Raw genomic sequence first — 17,700 nt, forward strand, 5'->3', positions numbered from 1 at the left:
AGACTCTGAGAAACGCTCCAGCCCAAGAGTGGCGCGAGCCCGGAGGCGGGGCCTCGCTCGGAGGTGAGAACGAGGCCAGGGGCGGGGCTGTGCTCCGAGGTGAGCGCGAGGCCACACCCCGAGGTGAGCGTGCTGGGGGCGGGGCCACATCCGATGTGGGCGCGAGGCCGGGGGCGTGGCCGCGCCGGAGCACCGCCCGAACCATTAGGGATGCGCCAGCTGCCTCCCCAGGCGGCGCGCGCAGCCGCCCCCGGGCTTGAGGCAGCGCAGGGGTTAAGGTCGCCGGCGCCACCTGGGCGCCGCTGAGGAGACCCGCGAGCCGGCGAATCCCGCGCGGGCGCGGCGAACAGGTGCCCGCGCGCGTCAGGCGCCGGCAAGGGGCGGGGAGAGGGGGCGCGGCCGGAAGCCCGGGCGGGGTGCGGCCGGCCCGGTGAGCGGGAGGAGCCGAGGGAGGCAGGAAGGAGTTCGCCCGGCTGCGCCGCGCGCGATGTGGAGCCGCCGCCTCGGCGCCTGCAGCAGCCGCCGCCGCCGCCGCTGCTGCTGCTGGGGCTGCCGCCGAGCCGAGGGACATGGAGCGCGGCTGCAGAGAGCGGCCGCCGGCAGCAGCAGCAGCGAGCGTCGCAGCGACAGCGGAGCGCAGCCCGCCCGGTGAGGCGCTGCCCGGCCGGCGGCGGCAGCGGCAGCAGCAGCAGCAGCAGCAGCAACAGGGCGGCTGAAAACTCGGCGGCGGCGTTCCTCGCAACCTCCCCTCTCGCTTCGCCGCCCCCCGGTCTTCCCTTCCTCAGCCTTTCCCTTTGCCACCCCCTCCTCCTCCCTAGCGCGAGCCGAACAGCTGAGCCCCGGGGGCGGCGGCGGCGGGGGGGGGGGGGCGCGTGCCGCCGGCGCGGGGGAGGGGCGGGCCGGCGCGCGCCGCGCCCAGGGCTCGCGGGGACCCGAGGGGCGCGTGCCGCGGCGCGGGGCGAGGCGCGGGGCGCTGGGCGGCGCGGCGGGGCCCCTCCCCCCTGCAGCCTGGCGCGCGCCGGCCGGGCCGCACCGCTGCGGGCTCCGCGCGCGCGGGCCATGTCCGCCTTCTGCCTGGGCTTGGCCGGCCGCGCTTCAGCACCCGCGGAGCCGGACAGCGCCTGCTGCATGGAGCTGCCCGCAGCGGCCGCGGACGCAGTCGGGAGTCCAGCCGCCGCCGCCCTCATCTCCTTCTCCGGGGGCCCCGGGGAGCTGGAACTGGCGTTAGAGGAGGAGCTGGCGCTGCTGGCGGCCGGGGAACGGCCGTCCGACCCCGGGGAGCATTCTCAGGCCGAGGCTGGGCCTCCGGCCGAGGGGTCCGGACTGCAGCCGCCGCCCGCCCAGGATCCCGAACTGCTGTCGGTGATCCGGCAGAAAGAGAAGGATCTGGTGTTGGCGGCCCGGCTGGGCAAGGCGCTGCTCGAGAGGAACCAGGACATGAGCCGGCAGTACGAGCAGATGCACAAGGAGCTGACAGACAAGCTGGAGGTGAGGACGTCCCTCGTGGGATGGGTGGGAAGCAGGGAGAGCCCTTTCGGCCTTGGGCAGCTTCAGCTTCGGGAGCCACCCACCCTACTCCTTCCTTACTCACCCTGCCTTAACAGAAAACCACCTGGAGGGAGGGGTCGGGTGGAGGGTTTCGAATTATCAGACCAGGGCAACATTGAATCCACCTGACTTCAGCAAATGGGTCCACGCACCGCCCCAGCCCCGCTGTGGGCCATTCTATATATGTACTGTACACAGCGTCTAAAATAGAGCTTACAGTATGACTAATTTATACAGCGCTGAGGTGATGTCTGCACACAGAGAAATAAGAAAGTCGGGAAGCATTTAAAATATGCTCCAGGTTTTCAGAGTAGTTAATCTCTAATCAGGGTGTTAGCCTTAAAGCCTTCCAGTTTTGGCGTTAAGGCCTCCAGATGCCCTTGTCTTAACTTCCCGGCAGCTCAGAGTTGTGGGAAACAAGTGCCCCTCAAGGAGCTTTATATAGCCTTCAAATACTCAGGGATTAGGAAATGTGGTTCCATTGCAGAAATCAGGCAAGCCTGGGCTCGGCATGTGACTGTTGGTAGTGGATTTAATTTGGACCTCGGCATTTATGTGTATTTTGTATTTAAACAGTACGCTTTTTTTTTTTTTTTTTAATTGGTCTTCTGGGCCTCATTCATGCGATTCGGTGGCCAAATGCAACCCATGAGAACCATGTTACTTTAACTATTATAAATACTTCTTAAAGTGTGTAAGATTTCTGCCAGTTTTCTGTATCAAAGTCTTTTGGAGCTATGCCTGTTTGTTTTCTTGCCCTTTACTGGGAAAGGGCCTTTAAAGTGGTATGGAATGCCAGCCCTTGTAAAAATTAGAGAGCTTTTTTTAAAAAAGGGGGTGGGGCATCTGTGGCATTGGAGACTAGCTTATTTTTTTTTCTGCCTGTGCATTTACTGTTGTTACCCAGTTTGGTTGCAACCAGTTCTTTTCTTAGTTACAAGAGAATAGTACAGTCCTGAATAAGGTCTGAAATTGACCCTAGTCTGCTTTCCTATCACTGCTGCTGGTTGAACAGTCAGAATATAAGTCCAGAAACTTTTCTATAATAAGATTTAAGTATGTGTTTGTAGTCTAGCGATGTATCAAAAGTAAATCAGGGAGAAAAAGGAAACCGGTTGAGTGCCCTGTAGTTCAGTTGGCCTGTTAACTGGGTCTGCCAGTCGATGAACTCCTGAGATACCTCTCTGAAAAGTGGTTTGTGAAACCTATAGGTAGACTGCCAAAAAGCACCCAGTGAATTGAAGTGTTTAGTTTTCACTGGAAGTAGAGGTCTAGAAATAAAAGGGTGTTTTTTTTTTTTAATGGGATTTAGTTACATGACTCTATATAGAAGTACTACTGCAGAGATTTATTCTTGTGATTTGAAATTCCTTCAGTGAGGGACTTATTGAAGAAACATTGTTATCAGTCAGTTTGATTAGTGATGGATTTCTGAGTAATCCTGAGTGTGCAGTTACACACACCCTGGCTTCCATGTGGAGCCCTTACACATTTCTTCACAAAGGAAAAAGATTTAAAAATTCTATAACAAGAAGGGTTCTATTGTGAAAGAATAAATTACCTTTGACTTTTTGCTATTGACCAAACAGATGGTAATAAAATATTTTAAAGCTCTTAAATTAGTTTTTAAAATCATCATTCCTCTACAGGTCACCATATTGAACTCTAGTGTATATTTTAATTTCTGGGGGCTGGTTGCACAACAGTGTGAATGTACTTAACACTAAGCTGTACACTTAAAAATGGTTGAGGTGGTAAATTTTATGTTCTATATACTTACATTTTAAAATTTTGTTTAAAAAGCCAAATATAGGGGCTCCTGGGTGGCTCAGGTTGTGATCTCGCGGTCTGTGAGTTCGAGCCCCGCGTCAGGCTCTGTGCTGACAGCTCAGAGCTGGAGCCTGCTTCGGATTCTGTCTCCCTCTCTCTCTCTCTGCCCCTTTCCTGCTCATGCTCTGTCTCTCTCTGTCTCAAAAATAAATACACGTTTAAAAAATAAATAAAAATAAAAAGCCAAATATATTGATTGTTACTGAACATGAGTATTAGAGGGTTCAGTTATACTATTTTTTTCAAGGTATATTTCAAGGAAGATTATCATGAACAATTTTTAGTTTTTTTTAAAAAAGCACATTTAAAAAGATCCCATAAAGATATTGTCATTAGTTCCTTGTTAATTCTTTTAATTCTTATTAATATGAGAGAGACAAACCTAATAGAGGGCGATTCATTTGATACCTGCAAGTAAATTTTCCTTTCAGCATAAATTTTTTAAAATATTTTTTTTAAGTTTATTTTGAGAGAGAGAGAAAGAGCACAAATGGAGGAGAGGCAGAGAGAGAGGGTGAGAGAGAATCTCAAGCAGGCTCTGAGCTCTCAGCACAGAGCCCATCGTGGGGCTCAAATTCACAAACCATGAGATCATGACCTGAGCCAAGATCAGAAGTCAGATGCTCAATGACTGAGCCACCCTGGTGCCCCACCTCTATATTCTTTAAGCAGCCTAGATTTTAGAATGTCTGCTTAGGGACAAAATACTTTATAAAGTTTAACACTGCCATGCTATATTTTCAATTAAATTAAATACTTAAGGGTAGAAAACTAGCCTTTTAAAAGCATTTGTAATTTTCCATAAACTGTCAGTGGAGCAAACACATTTTCTCACAGGTTGGTTTGAAAGATTAACACTTGAGGGGACTCTGAGAGAATGTTGGTTTCACTGTTAAATAGTGAGACTGGTCTTGTTTTAATCCCCTCTGTTCCCTTATTACTTCAAAACTGGCACCTTTCTAACCTCAGGACCAATAAGCCATTGTTAAGATTTTTTTCTACCTATTTGTTAATACTGAATACCTTTCCAGTTCTGTGTGCCAAACCTAAGATTTTGTTTTGTCATTTAAAATATAAAGTACTTGATCTCATACTGCTCTCTTATTAAAGGCACACTCTTTAAAGTCTTTAATGGCTTAAAGATTAACATAGAATTTTTTTGGCTATATATCTCTTAGGGTTAAAATGAAGATTCAATTTAACTTAAAATACTGGAAGATTGTGGTCATTTTTTTCCACTCTTAAATTGACTATATTGTATTTTATTCATTCACTGAATTATATTTTCATATACTTAAAGTTCTAAAGTTATTTTTTTAAGATTTTATTTTTTAAAGATCTTTTTTAAAAATTTATTTATTTTGAGAGAGAGCATGAGTGGGGGAGAGGGAGAGAGAGAATCCCAAGCAGGCTCTGCACCGTCAGCACAGAGCCCAATTCGGGGCTTGAACTCACAAACTGTGAGACATGACCTGAGCTGAAACCAAGAGTCAGACACTTAACGGGCTGAGCCACCCAGGTGCCCCAAGATTTTTCAAAGTAATCTGTACATCCAACATGGGGCCCAGATTCACAACCCTGAGCCCAAGAGTCACATGCTCCACTAACTGAGCCAGCCAGGCGCCCGTAAAGTTACTTTCTAAAATTTATTTTTTCTGCACCTACAGTGAGCCCTTTTGCTTTTATATCTTATATCCAGCCAGGTCCTTAGTTTTTTTTTCTGGAACGTGAACTAAGACAGTAACTCAGATTTATATACTTTTTTCTTCAGTATTTTATTTATTTAGTTTCTAAAAATACTGTTTTTAACATGCAAGATCCCCTTTTTTCCTATTCCAGCTGAGAGTGGATTATCTCTTACTGCATGCAGAGGTAGTCTTTTACCTCAACTACATTTTCCTTTTCCTTCTGCAGGTCAATTCTTAGGATTCTAGTACAATTTTTTTTTTTTTTAAGGGCAAAACAAATAAAATGAAAGTGATCACCTAATGAGAGTCACAAGTAGATTTGGGGTAGGCAAATCTAGAGCTCCTTATTTGCATACAGTGTTTGGTCCACTTAAAAAGATAGTACTTTTTCTTTGTATTTTTCAAGAATCATATCCTGGACTTATGACAGTGGTGTTGCTTTTTTAGCTCTTGGCGGAAATCCATTTTCAGTAACAACCAATTTTAGATTGGTTAATGATGTTAACTTTTTATTTTTTCAGAGTTTTAAATACCTTTTTTTTTTTTTTTTTTAAGAATGGTTTCAGATGGGGCGCCTGGGTGGCTCAGTCGGTCAAGCGTCCGACTTCAGCTCAGGTAATGATCTCACGGTTCATGAGTTCGAGCCCCGAGTCAGCCTCTGTGCTGATGGCTCAGAGCCTGGAGCCTGCTTCGCATTCTGTGTCTGCCTCTCCCCCAATCACACTCTGTCTGTCTGTCTGTCTGTCTCTCCCTCAAAAATAAACAGAAAAAAATTTTAAAAATGGTTTCAGATTTACAGAAAAAATGGAAAGATGGTACAGAACATTTGCATATGTTCTGCACTCAATTTCCTCTGTTATTAACATCTTACATTATCATGATATACTTGCCGTGATTAAAAATCCATTACTGATACACTGTTAACTACACTCCTTAGTTTATTCAGATTTCCTTAGCCTTTATGTACTGTGTTTTTCTGTTCCAAGATTACAACCTGGATACATTACATTCAGTTTTCCTATCTTCTTAGTCTCCTCTTTGCTGTGGTACTTTTTTATATGTTTGTTTATTTATTTATTTTGAGAGAGAGTGAGAGAGCGTGTGCTCGAGCTCGAGGGAGAGAAGAATCCCACTCAGGCTCCATACTTTCAAGCCCAGAGCCCGATGCGGGCTCGATCTCACGAACCATGAGATTATGACCTGTGCTGAAATCAAGAGTCGGATGCTTAACTGCACCACCCAGGTGCCCATGCTGTGGCACTTTTTTAGACTTAACTTGTTTATGATGACCTTAACAGTTTTGATGGTAACTTTTCTTCTTTTGTTTATTGAGGTATAATTGACATTATTAGTTTCAGGTGTAGATATTAACTTTAACACAGGAATAACACATAATATCTAAAATGGCATATAACTTAACGTATAATCCCTGACCTCCATACTTCCTAATATGCTACCTAGAGTTTACTGGTTAATTTAACACTTAATGAAAATACAATTCTAGGAAACCTTTCTTTTCTCTTGTTAGACAAAAGGCTAAATTCTTTCTGTTCATTAATAGGAAAGTCTTGACTGCTTTTTTTCAGTGTTGGGAAACCTGAATTAGGAAGTTTGTCACATGACCAGAAAAATATAAGGTCAGAATAAACTAATCAGTACCACCTGTCGCAACCCCTCCCCCAACTCCAAGTGGATTGGATTGTTTTAGTTGCTTAGTTGGGCTGTTCACTAACAGCTGTTTGCTGAATATTTTTAAGTCTCTCTGTTCTTTTAGAACACAAGCCTAATTTATCTGGCCTCTCAGTAACACTGTGATTACTGAGTTCTTGCTGTTGCCTTCTGCTCAATCTTTTTCATTTTGGAAAAACTGAATAAAACCAAGTATCACAATTTTAGGATGGCAATTAGCATTTGTTTCTGCATTTCATCTTTTTGAAGTCCCTACAGTGACTAAAACATTCTCATTTTTGGAGTTTAGCAATATGAGGAAAGCACAGAGCAGAAAGTTCTCAGGCTGATGAGTAGAAGTCCCTCCCTTATTCTTCCTTTCCTTGCATGCTCCAAGCCAAGGTTCTATAAAGTCTAACTATAATGTGACTTCTTCAACAAATATACTAGAGTGACTATATCCGAGTGAGTTGTTTCCCAGAGTGATCGACCTGGAGGACCATACATTTATTTCAGTAAAAACTGCCTTTGCTAATGTGATCAGAATTTTCATTTTGGATTGCTGATTTTATCTTTTGGCACGTTATTTTGACTGCTGTGTCATGGTAAATTTACATCTTTTAGGGATAAATTTGACTTTCAGAAGTGTTAACAAGTCAGCAAAAAAGGGAATAAGATGTCAGGGTGAAATGGGGTAATCTCTTTTTTAGACACATCTTAAATGTGAAGTAATGTGACTGATTTTCATTTTCTTGTGCAACTATACACTGGCCCTTAACACTCTCCAAAAGAATTACTCCAAAAAATATTCACAAAGTGAGAACTTGGATAGAATAAGAGTGTAGAAGAGATGACCAAGTACTCTGAAGAAGATTCATATGCTCATCGTAGCTTGTAGAAACATTCTCAGTGCTTGATATCAACCTTCAGTGCATCAGAATTTCCTGTAGAGCCAAGATAGATCGATGAGTAGACAGATGCATGCCTAGGCTTCATCCCATTCTTAACTAATCACAGTCTTTGGGATTGAGGTCCAGGTGGGTATATTTTCAACAATTATATCAGAGCTTTTCTGAGAGCCGTCCCCTTCCCCCCAAATTGACCATTGCTTTAACTTCTATTTAATGTACTCCTTGGGGTGTAGACTTTGCTATTTCGTACATAATATGATTTTTAAGTAGAACATACTTGCCTCTGTTAAGAGACATGCGTCTTATCTCACAGAAACAAAGAGGGGTGCCTGGCTGGCTCAGGTGGAAGGGCATGCGACTCTCAATCCAGGGTCGTGAGTTCAAGACCTACATGGGATATAGAGATTACTTAAATAAATAAAACTTAAAAAAAAAAAAACCCAAAAAACAAAAGGGTATTCTTATTTCCTTCAAAAGAATCCTTTTTTATTGAGCTGCTGCTTCAAGCCATGTGTACTTTGCATACCATTTGTTACACACAATTTATTTTTTTTTTAAGTTTATTTATTTTGGGGGAGAGAGAGAGAGAGAGAGAGAGAGAGAGAGAACATGAGAGAGAGAGGGAAAGAGAATCCCAGGCAGGCTTTGTGCTGTGACTGTGGAGCCTGATTGGGGCTCAAACTCATGAACCATGAGATGATGAACTGAGCGGAAATCAAGAGTCAGATGCTTAACCGACTGAGCCACCCAGGCACCCCACAACTTACTACTTTTATCAGTCTCTCCCACTAGAATGAAAGCTCCATAAAGGCAAGGACCATGTCTGTTTTACTTTGCACTATGTCTGCAGCATAGTGGCTGACCCATCGCAGGTACTCCTCAAGAATAAATGAGTGGATCAGAAATAAATGTGCAAAGCTGATAAGCCATGATTTAAAGTAGACCTGAAGCTGAACTTGCTTGATATCCAAATATAATTCTATATATCACAACAAGTATTTATTGAATTGTGATTTGGAGTGCTAAACAGAGTCAGATGACTTAAACACAAATCCCAGCTCTGCCATTTACTAGTTTGACCTTGAGCTTGTTACTTGACCTCTTATTGTAGGTTACCTCATTTGTAAGAAAAGATGGTTAATCTGAAGGATCCCTGGAGTTCCTTCCGTCCCTGAAAATTCTTTGATTCTAAGTGTCTGGTATTATGCCAGGCATGATAGTTGATTCCAAAAGAAGCCTTCTTAAGGACTTGTGTTAAGTTGTTTAAATGTATAGTTTACTAGTTAATTAGATGACTAGGGCTGAATTTCAAGTGAATTCCTGAGTCTATAGTCCTATCCATAGTCCCATGCCCAACGGCAAGAATAAACACAGTAATATTAAGTGTTTTTAATAAGAACAGCATGCTAACTCCTTCCTACTCTGTAAGAAGGGAGTGTTTTTGTAGCTGTGAAATAGACAACTTTTCCCATGTGGCAGAGTGTTTTGTTGTGCTGACTGGGAAGAAGAAAAGTTAGGAGAGTGTGAAAAGAGAAAAAAGGAAAGGCTGTAAATTTTTAACAGTTTTTAAATCCTCTTCACTTCTCACCCAGCACTTAGAACAAGAGAAACACGAACTAAGAAGACGATTTGAGAACCGAGAAGGGGAATGGGAAGGGCGCGTGTCAGAGCTGGAGAGTGATGTGAAACAACTTCAGGATGAGTTGGAGAGGCAGCAGGTTCATCTACGGGAAGCAGATCGAGAAAAAACACGGGCTGTCCAGGAATTATCAGAACAGAACCAGAGGTTATTGGATCAACTCAGCAGGGTAAGCCACAAGTTAAGAATTTATGGTATAAAATACTGAAAGTTGAAACCAAAGCTGCTGTACGATGTTGTTCATACATATGGTAAGAGTAAGTTTTGTTGCCATTGGTGTTGATATCAACAAGTTGAATAATTTTCACCTATGGGAACGTCAGCTGTGTGAACTAGGAGTCAGGAACCAAAACCCTTACCTCTCATTAATCAGCTAAGAGACTTTGACAATCACTTAACTTGGGAGATTTTTCGTTTTTAAAATGAAAAGAGTTGTGCCTAATGATTTCTGACGTTTGGTATAGCTCTAAAAGTCTGTGATTCCTTTATCTAGAAGAAGTCTGTCATGGATGAAATTATGTTAATGAATTTGGTTCAGATATTAAATGGTGCCATCTTTAAACTGAAAAGCTTGGGGAAAATTAGAGCAAATGATTTTCAATGATGAAATGTGAATGTACATTTCTTCATATTATTTGAATATGAGAGGAGAAGTATATGTGTATCTGTATTTAAAATTTGTTCTTTTATATCCTAGTAAGTAAAAAATTCTCGTGCCTTTATAGAATGGTGTTATGGAAGTATTAATTAACCAGGGTCAAGACTGAAATCATTGCAAAGAGGGAGTTTGAGGGCTGAATAGGTCCAAATCTAATTTATATACAGAACATACCTTTTTAACAAATGCAGAAATGTTATTAATGCCCTGGTCTCTAAATCCACCTACTTTTAAAAATTAAGAGTGGGATTTACTATGGTACTTCAGTCCTTCTTATGTGTTGAAAATAAAACTATTAACTCTTTAGTTATCAGAAGAAGAAAGAACTTCTAGTCTGATCTCATTGTGTAGGTCATGCTTTGATCTTTGGAAAAGGCTTAGCTAGAGCAGTACATGGAAAATTCTTGGCATTTCTACTAATTCGATGGGTAACACCGTATGAAGTCATTTAGTTTGTCATAGTTGGTTCCCATGGATACTCTGAGACGGGTCAAAACCTTCATGCCTCACTAGGAAATGTGAGGTATGCCTCACTAGGGAAACTAGTGAAAGATACAAGAAGGAGAGGCAGAGGAGAGAATGGAAGTAGGGAGGAAGGAGAGGGAGACAGGAAGGTAGAAAGAAGGGGAAAAAGAGATACCTAATAACTTGGAAAGTAGCTAGTTGCAGGAAATATTGACACGTGTGAAAGGTGAGAATCCACACGATAAGCAGAACTAAAGGTCTTGCCTTCCCATCTAGGGGATTAAATCACTATTTGACTGGAAAGAAAGAGTTGGACAGTTCTTCAAGAAGTCACTTCAAGGCCAGTTTAGTAACAGCATTTCTGACTCTGTTCTAAAACCTTTTGCGACAACTGAGAAGGGAATCTCTATCCTTGTAAGATTTTTAAGATTTTGAGTGTTCATTATTCATGAAAGATTAAGTTAACTGGACAGGCCTAGCCAGATTTATTTATTTATTCAACATTTATTTAATACTTATTTTGAGTGACTTCATGAAATCGAGCCCTGCATCAGGCTCTGTGCTGACAGTGACGAGCTTGCTTGGTATTCTCTCTCTCCCTCTCTCTCTCTGTTCCCTGCCCCCTGCCAAAACATAAAATAAATAAACATTAATACTTATTCTGAGCAAGTGTTTCTTATGGAAACCTATGAAAGGAATACAGCAAACCAAAACAATTAAAGGGGAAATTATCTCTTGGGAGTAAGTTCATGTTATAAAATAACATGAGCAGAAACGACTCAATTCTGCTTTCTGATCTGGTGAAAGATAGGTGGCCAAGAGAGATGAAGGAAGAAAGCAAATATTAAATACCATGTAGCAAAAGAGCAGTGAGCTTGGAATTTAGATGCATGTTGAATCTTGACCCTGCTTCTCATTGACTGGTTCACCTTGTTTTTGCCTCGCTTTTCTAATCTTTAAAATGGGGATAAAAATCTATACCTTATGCAAGTACTTTTGAAATGAAAATGAGGTAATGTGCCCGTGTTATGCTGCAGTATATGAAGGTAAGGATTTCAGTGTTAATGGTTGTTTTAATAAAGCAGCATATTTATAGTTGGGGTTCCTTTGCCTAGTTTCTCTGTAGAAAATCCTGATAAGCTGTTCCCAAAAGGATATAGGGGGATAACATTTCCACTAGATCTAGATTCTTGTTATCCTCTCTGGCCTTGAATGTAGGCCCTTGGTGAGTTGTGTGGCTTTTTTTCCCTTTCTCTTTTTAAGCAGGACAAGCCCCTGGGGTTTTCCATCAACAGCCATTTTAGATTGTATTTTATTATCATTTTATTAACTGGGTATTCAGGAACCAAAGGAGTTGAGTGCTTTGAAGTGAATTAAGATTCTCATGGGACAAGATAACAACCAGCAGAGGTAGTAGAAGGCCTCGCTTTTCTTGTGATGTCTATAACATGTCTTTATAAGCATGAAATGTATAATATTTAAAACTTAGTACAATACTTCTGTGATACTTTTGTCTGAAGTATTTTTTTAAGTTTATTTATTTATTTATTTAGTAATTTCTACACTCAGCATGGGGCTCGAACTCACAACCCCCAGACCAGGAGCTGCATGTTCTGACTGAGTCAGCCAGGCACCTCTGAAATATTTTTTTTTTTTAATTTTTTTTTTCAACGTTTTTTATTTATTTTTGGGACAGAGAGACAGAGCATGAACGGGGGAGGGGCAGAGAGAGAGGGAGACACAGAATCGGAAACAGGCTCCAGGCTCCGAGCCATCAGCCCAGAGCCTGACGCGGGGCTTGAACTCACGGACTGCGAGATCGTGACCTGGCTGAAGTCGGACGCTTAACCGACTCTGCCACCCAGGCGCCCCTGAAATATTTTTAAGTATATTTCTTTTGCTGCCACAGACTCCAAGGTTGTTATATATATTTTTTAATTATTTATTTATTTTTTAAGTTTGTTTATTTTGACAGAGTTCGAACAGGGGAGGGGCTGAGAGAGAGGGAGAGAGAGAGAATCGCAAGCAGGCTTTGTAACTGTCAGTACAGAGTCTGACCCAGGGCTTGAACTCACAAGCTATGAGATCATGACCTGAGTTGAAATCGAGAGTTGGACGCTTAACCAATTAAGCCACCCAGGTGTCCTTTTCTTTCTTTTTTTTTTTTAAGTAACCGCTCTATTGAGATTAATTCATATACCATGACATTTACTTTTTAAAGGTATAAAAATTCACTGAGTTTTAGTATATTCACAGGGTTGTGGAACTCTGAACAGTATCTCTCTTTTTTTAATGTTTATTTTTGAGAGAAAGAGCATGAGCAGGGAGGGGCAGAGAAAGGGAGACACACAGGAACAGAAGCAGGCTCCAGGCTCTGAGCTGTCAGCACAGAGCCCAGTGTGGGGCTTGAACCCATGAACTGCAAGAACATGACCTAAGCCAAAGTCAGACACTTAACCGACTGAGCCACCTAGGGAACTTTGTTACCACTATCTAATTATAGAATATTTCACCCCCCCCCCCCCACCCCAAAAAGAAATCCTATACCCATTAGTAGTCACTTTCCATTCCTCCTAACCCTCCCTACCCTGACCCCTGGTAACCATTAACCTACTTTCTGTTTCTGTGGATTTGCCTATTCTGGACATTTCATATAAATGAAATCATACATGTATGATTCTTTGTGACTGACATCTTTCCCTTAGTGATGTTTCAAGGTTCATCTACATTGTAGCATATATCAATAATACTTCATTTTTATGGCTGAAGAATATTCCATTGTATGGATATAATATTTTGTTTGTTCATTAGTTGATGGACATTTGGGTTGTTTCCACTTTTTGGCTGTTATGAATAAGTTTACCATAAACATTCATGTACAAGTTTTTATGTGACCAAGGTTCTTTTCAGCTCTATAATAGGATGCTGTGAGCATATATGTCCCATGAGCTTCTGGGTCCTCATTATCATGAAAGAAGGAATAAGTATTGTTCTAATTTTATAGCTGGGAAAACTTGAGGGACAGAAAGGCACATGACTTGTTTAAGCCTTTTCTAATTCAAGACTTGTTAGGGTTCCTGTGCTTTACTTTCAGATTTCTAAGTCAGTAATTAAGGTCACAGGTTTTAGAGTCAGACAGCCCTGTGGCCAAAGACCAACTCTGCTATTTATGAGTTGGGGAAACATGTGAAAGTTTTCTCACTTTTTTAAACCTTAGTTTCCTTCTTTATAAAATGGAAACAATTATATTATCAGTATTACCTGATACTGTTAGGAGGAGCAAATGAGATAATATACGTAATCTCTAACCATGGTGTTTAACATATTGTAAGTGCTCAATAAATGGTAGCATGGTTTATAATTATGTCTTCTTCATGTAGATGGTGTTTCTGTATCTAGTCAAACTTTGATTCTCTAACCTGAGAGAAGAAGAATCTGAAGTGTCCCCAGCATATATTAGTGTTTGAAAATGTTGTGTCTTGCAGTTAAATTTCTATTCAAAAATATTTGAGTAAAAGTGATCTTTCTAGGAATTGAGTCAGATTTGTTCTATGGCATCTTGTATCCCCTAGATACTGCTTCAGATACCCTGGGGATACCTTTATTCCAGTTTATTTGTTCATTTGGACAAAATGCCCTCTAAATTCTCTTCTAGCCTCTAAAATTCTGTGAGACTCATTTTTGTGAAACTCAGGCTGACCTATTTGGAGAAAGTGTAATTCACTTTCTGAGTTAGAAAGTGACACCATGTGGGAATGCAGGCTGGTGCAGCCACTCTGGAAAACAGTATGGAGGTTCCTCAAAAAATTAAAAATAGAACTACCCTATGACCCAGTAGTTGCACTATTAGGTATTTATCTAACAGATACAGGTGTGCTGTTTCGAAGGGACACATGCACCCCCATGTTTATAGCAGCACTATCAACAATAGCCAAAGTATGGAAAGAGCCCAAATGTCCATCGATGGATGAATGGATAAAGAAGATGTGGTATATATATATATATATACAATGGAGTATGCCTTGGCAATCAAAAAGAATGAAATCTTGCCATTTGCAACTACATGGATGGAACTGGAGGGTATTATGCTAAATGAAATTAGAGAAAGACAAAAATCACATGACTTCACTCATATGAGGACATTAAGAGACAAAACAGATGAACATAAGGGAAGGGAAACAAAAAGGATATAAAAATAGGGAGTGAACAAAACAGAAGAGACTCATAAATATGGAAAATAAACTGAGGGTTACTGGAGGCGTTGTGGGAGGGGGGATGGGCTAAATGGGTAAGGGGCACTAAGGAATCTACTCTTGAAATCATTGTTGGGCACTATATGCTAACTAATTTGGATGTAAATTTAAAAACATAAAAAGAAAACAAGTTAATAAAAAAAAAAAGGAAAGTAACACTATGATGGCATTGACAGTGGGGTTTAATAGGATATGTTAGACATTTATCATCCTACCTCAAAAGTGGAAAGATGGGGTGCCTGGGTAGCTCAGTCGGTTAAGTGTCTAACTCTTGATCTCAGCTCAGGTCTTAATCTCAGGGTCGTGAGTTCAAGCTCTGCAGGTGTGGAGTCCACTTAAAAAAAAAAAAAATGGAGGGATGCCTGGGTGTCTCAGTTGGTTGAGCGTCCAACTTCAGCTCAGGTCATGATCTTGCAGTTTGTGAGTTTGAGCCTTGCACCTGGCTCTCTGCTCTCTCTCTGCTCATCAGCACAGAACCCACTTTGGATACTCTTTCCCCGCACCCGCCCTCCCCCTACTCCTCACCCCTCTCAAAAATAAACTTTTTTTTTTTTTTTTAAAGTGGAAAGAATACAGTGGGCCTTGCTTTCGGAAAAAGGAGAGGTGAAACATGGGCCATACTACATAAAACTTAGAGGTTTTGGGGGGCATCTTGGTGGCTTGGTTGGTTAAGTGTCCAACTTCACATCAGGTTGTGATCTCACGGTTTGTGAGTTTGAGCCCTTCATCAGGCTCTGTGCTGACAGCTCAGAGCCTAGAACCTGCTTCGGATTCTGGGTCTCCCTCTCTCTCTGCCCCACCCCTGCTTGCACTCTGTCTCTCAAAAATGAATAAATGTTAAAAAAACAAAACAACTTAGAGGCTTTTTGAGTATCCTTTTTTTTTTTTTTTTAAGTTTATTTACTTATTTTGAGAGAGAGCAGGCAGGGAAGGGGCAGAGAGAGGGAGAGACAGAAAGACAGAATCCCAAGCAGGCTCTGTGCTGTCAGCGTGGAGCCTGACATAAGGCTCAAACTCACCAACAGTGTAATCATGACCTGAGCCAAAAGCAAGAGTCAGATGCTTAACCAACTGAGCCATCCAGGTGCCCTGAGAATCCTGATAAATACATAATACAGTACTTTTCACTGGCATTACAGCAGAATCCTCCAGAATCCCCAAATGATTTTTCTCCCCAACAGTAGTAGTGAAGATAATAGAGTTCTAATTAGTGTTAGAGTCCTGAAGTGATCATTCACTAATTTAACCTGCTACAGCTTATACCATATTTTAGGTGCTGTAGAAACTTCTTATAGTTTGCATGTACAGCAGCAAGCCAAAACAGTGATTTGAACAGTGTAGAAATAGTCTTATTCACAATAATAATAATGTCAGTAATAATAAGCTTCTCATTTAGCCTTTTCAGCCTTCAGAAGTTGACATATTTTCTTCTTTTTATTAAAACTTTTTAAATGTTTTTATTTATTTTTGAGAGAGAGAGAGAGAGAGAGAGAGCATGAGCGGGGGTGGGGTAGAGACAGAGGGAGACACAGAATCCGAAGCAGGCTCCAAACTCCTAGCTGTCAGCACAGAGCCCAACACAGGGCTCCAACTCGTAAACCTCGAGATCATGACCTGAGCTGAAGTCATACATTTAACTGATTGAGCCCCCAGGCGCCCCAACATAAGATATTTTCAAAATGAATCTCAGTAGTGTTAGAAATTTCAGTAAAAGAAGGCATTTTCACAGTTTGTACTAATAAAGCACTGCTCATACTTCCTTGTAAAACACTAAGGTCAGATAAGCACTTGTTGACCAAAGAATGGGAAAAATTATTGATTTCTCCTTAAAAAGGGGGGTGGGAGGCTAAAATTTCTTAGGGACTTCTAAAGTTTACTTCCCCAAAATACATAGCTCTAGAGTTTGTAGAAACTGGCTGGGAAATGCTCTTACACTTTTTCCCTGCAGTTTTGTACATGAAATAGTCACACCTTTTTCCCCCTCCTTCCCTAACTCCTCATCCTACCAGCAGCAGAACCATATGCTTAATCCTAATCCCATTTTCTCTAGTAGGGGTCAGGGTTTCAGACTGCAGGACCGAATGTATACAGTCTTAGTGACTGTTTATTATGTATTGGGTTACAATTTTTGGATAATTATGTAGATATTTGCATTTTCCATTTATAAAACCATGACATACTTAACATTTTGTCATATTCAGATTTTTTAAAGAGATAAAACATTATTGATCATGTCAGTCCTCTCCACTTTTCCAGTTACTCTTCTACCTATTCATGTGTTTATACTACACACGTGTGTGCATGTATGTCAACATATATATCCCATTATATATACTATATCCATTAATATTGTATAATAACATTTTTCCGGGGCGCCTGGGTGGCTCAGTCGGTTAAGCGTCCGACTTCGGCTCAGGTCATGATCTCGCGGTTCGTGAGTTCAAGCCCCGCATCAGGCTCTGTGCTGATGGCTCAGCGCCTGGAGCCTGTTTCAGATTCTGTCTCCCCCTCTCTCTCTGACCCTCCCCCGTTCATGCTCTGTCTCTGTCTCAAAAATAAATAAACGTTAAAAAAAATTTTTTTTAATAACATTTTTCCATGTTTCAAACACTTAATAAACGGCAGCATCATTCTCACAGATAATGTTCACATCATTCTATACTTCACTCTTTTGGGTCAATGTTATGTTTAAGGGATTGACATATTAATAAATATAGTTCTAGTTCATTTATTTCAACTGTTTATTATTTGGGCAAATATAGTACAATATACTTATTCTTTTTTTGATAAACCTTTAAGTTCCTAATTTTTCATTACTGCACACTTTCCTGCAGTGACTGTTCTTGTGCACATATATTTGTGTTAATCTGGTAAACCTAGGAGTGGAATTGCTTGGTCCAAGAGTAAACACCTCTTCAAAAAAAAAAAACAGTAAAGACCTCTTCAACTCCATGAGATGTTGTCAAATTACTCTCCAAAACTGTTGTACAAATTTACATTCTTAACCTGCAATGTGTGTGAGAGCCAGTATGTGTGGTTG

The 17,700-nt window shown here is 41.6% G+C and overlaps 1 protein-coding gene across 4 annotated transcripts in view; it reads left to right on the plus strand.

The window, feature by feature from the left end:
• Nucleotides 1-1,040: 1,040 nt before the first annotated feature.
• BICDL1 (BICD family like cargo adaptor 1) overlaps nucleotides 1,041-17,700 on the plus strand; it is a 104,207-nt gene continuing 87,547 nt past the window's right edge. For all 4 annotated transcript variants that reach the window (XR_006209657.1, XM_042961376.1, XM_042961378.1 and 1 more), the window contains exons 1-2: nucleotides 1,041-1,488; nucleotides 9,238-9,453. Coding sequence is in view for 3 of the 4 variants with exons in the window: in XM_042961376.1 (XP_042817310.1) it covers nucleotides 1,060-1,488; nucleotides 9,238-9,453 (645 nt within the window). In the remaining variant the exon portion in view is untranslated. The remainder of the gene's footprint in view (nucleotides 1,489-9,237; nucleotides 9,454-17,700) is intronic.

Source organism: Panthera tigris, chromosome D3 (genome assembly GCF_018350195.1).
Source record: "Panthera tigris isolate Pti1 chromosome D3, P.tigris_Pti1_mat1.1, whole genome shotgun sequence".
Lineage (NCBI taxonomy): Eukaryota > Metazoa > Chordata > Mammalia > Carnivora > Felidae > Panthera > Panthera tigris.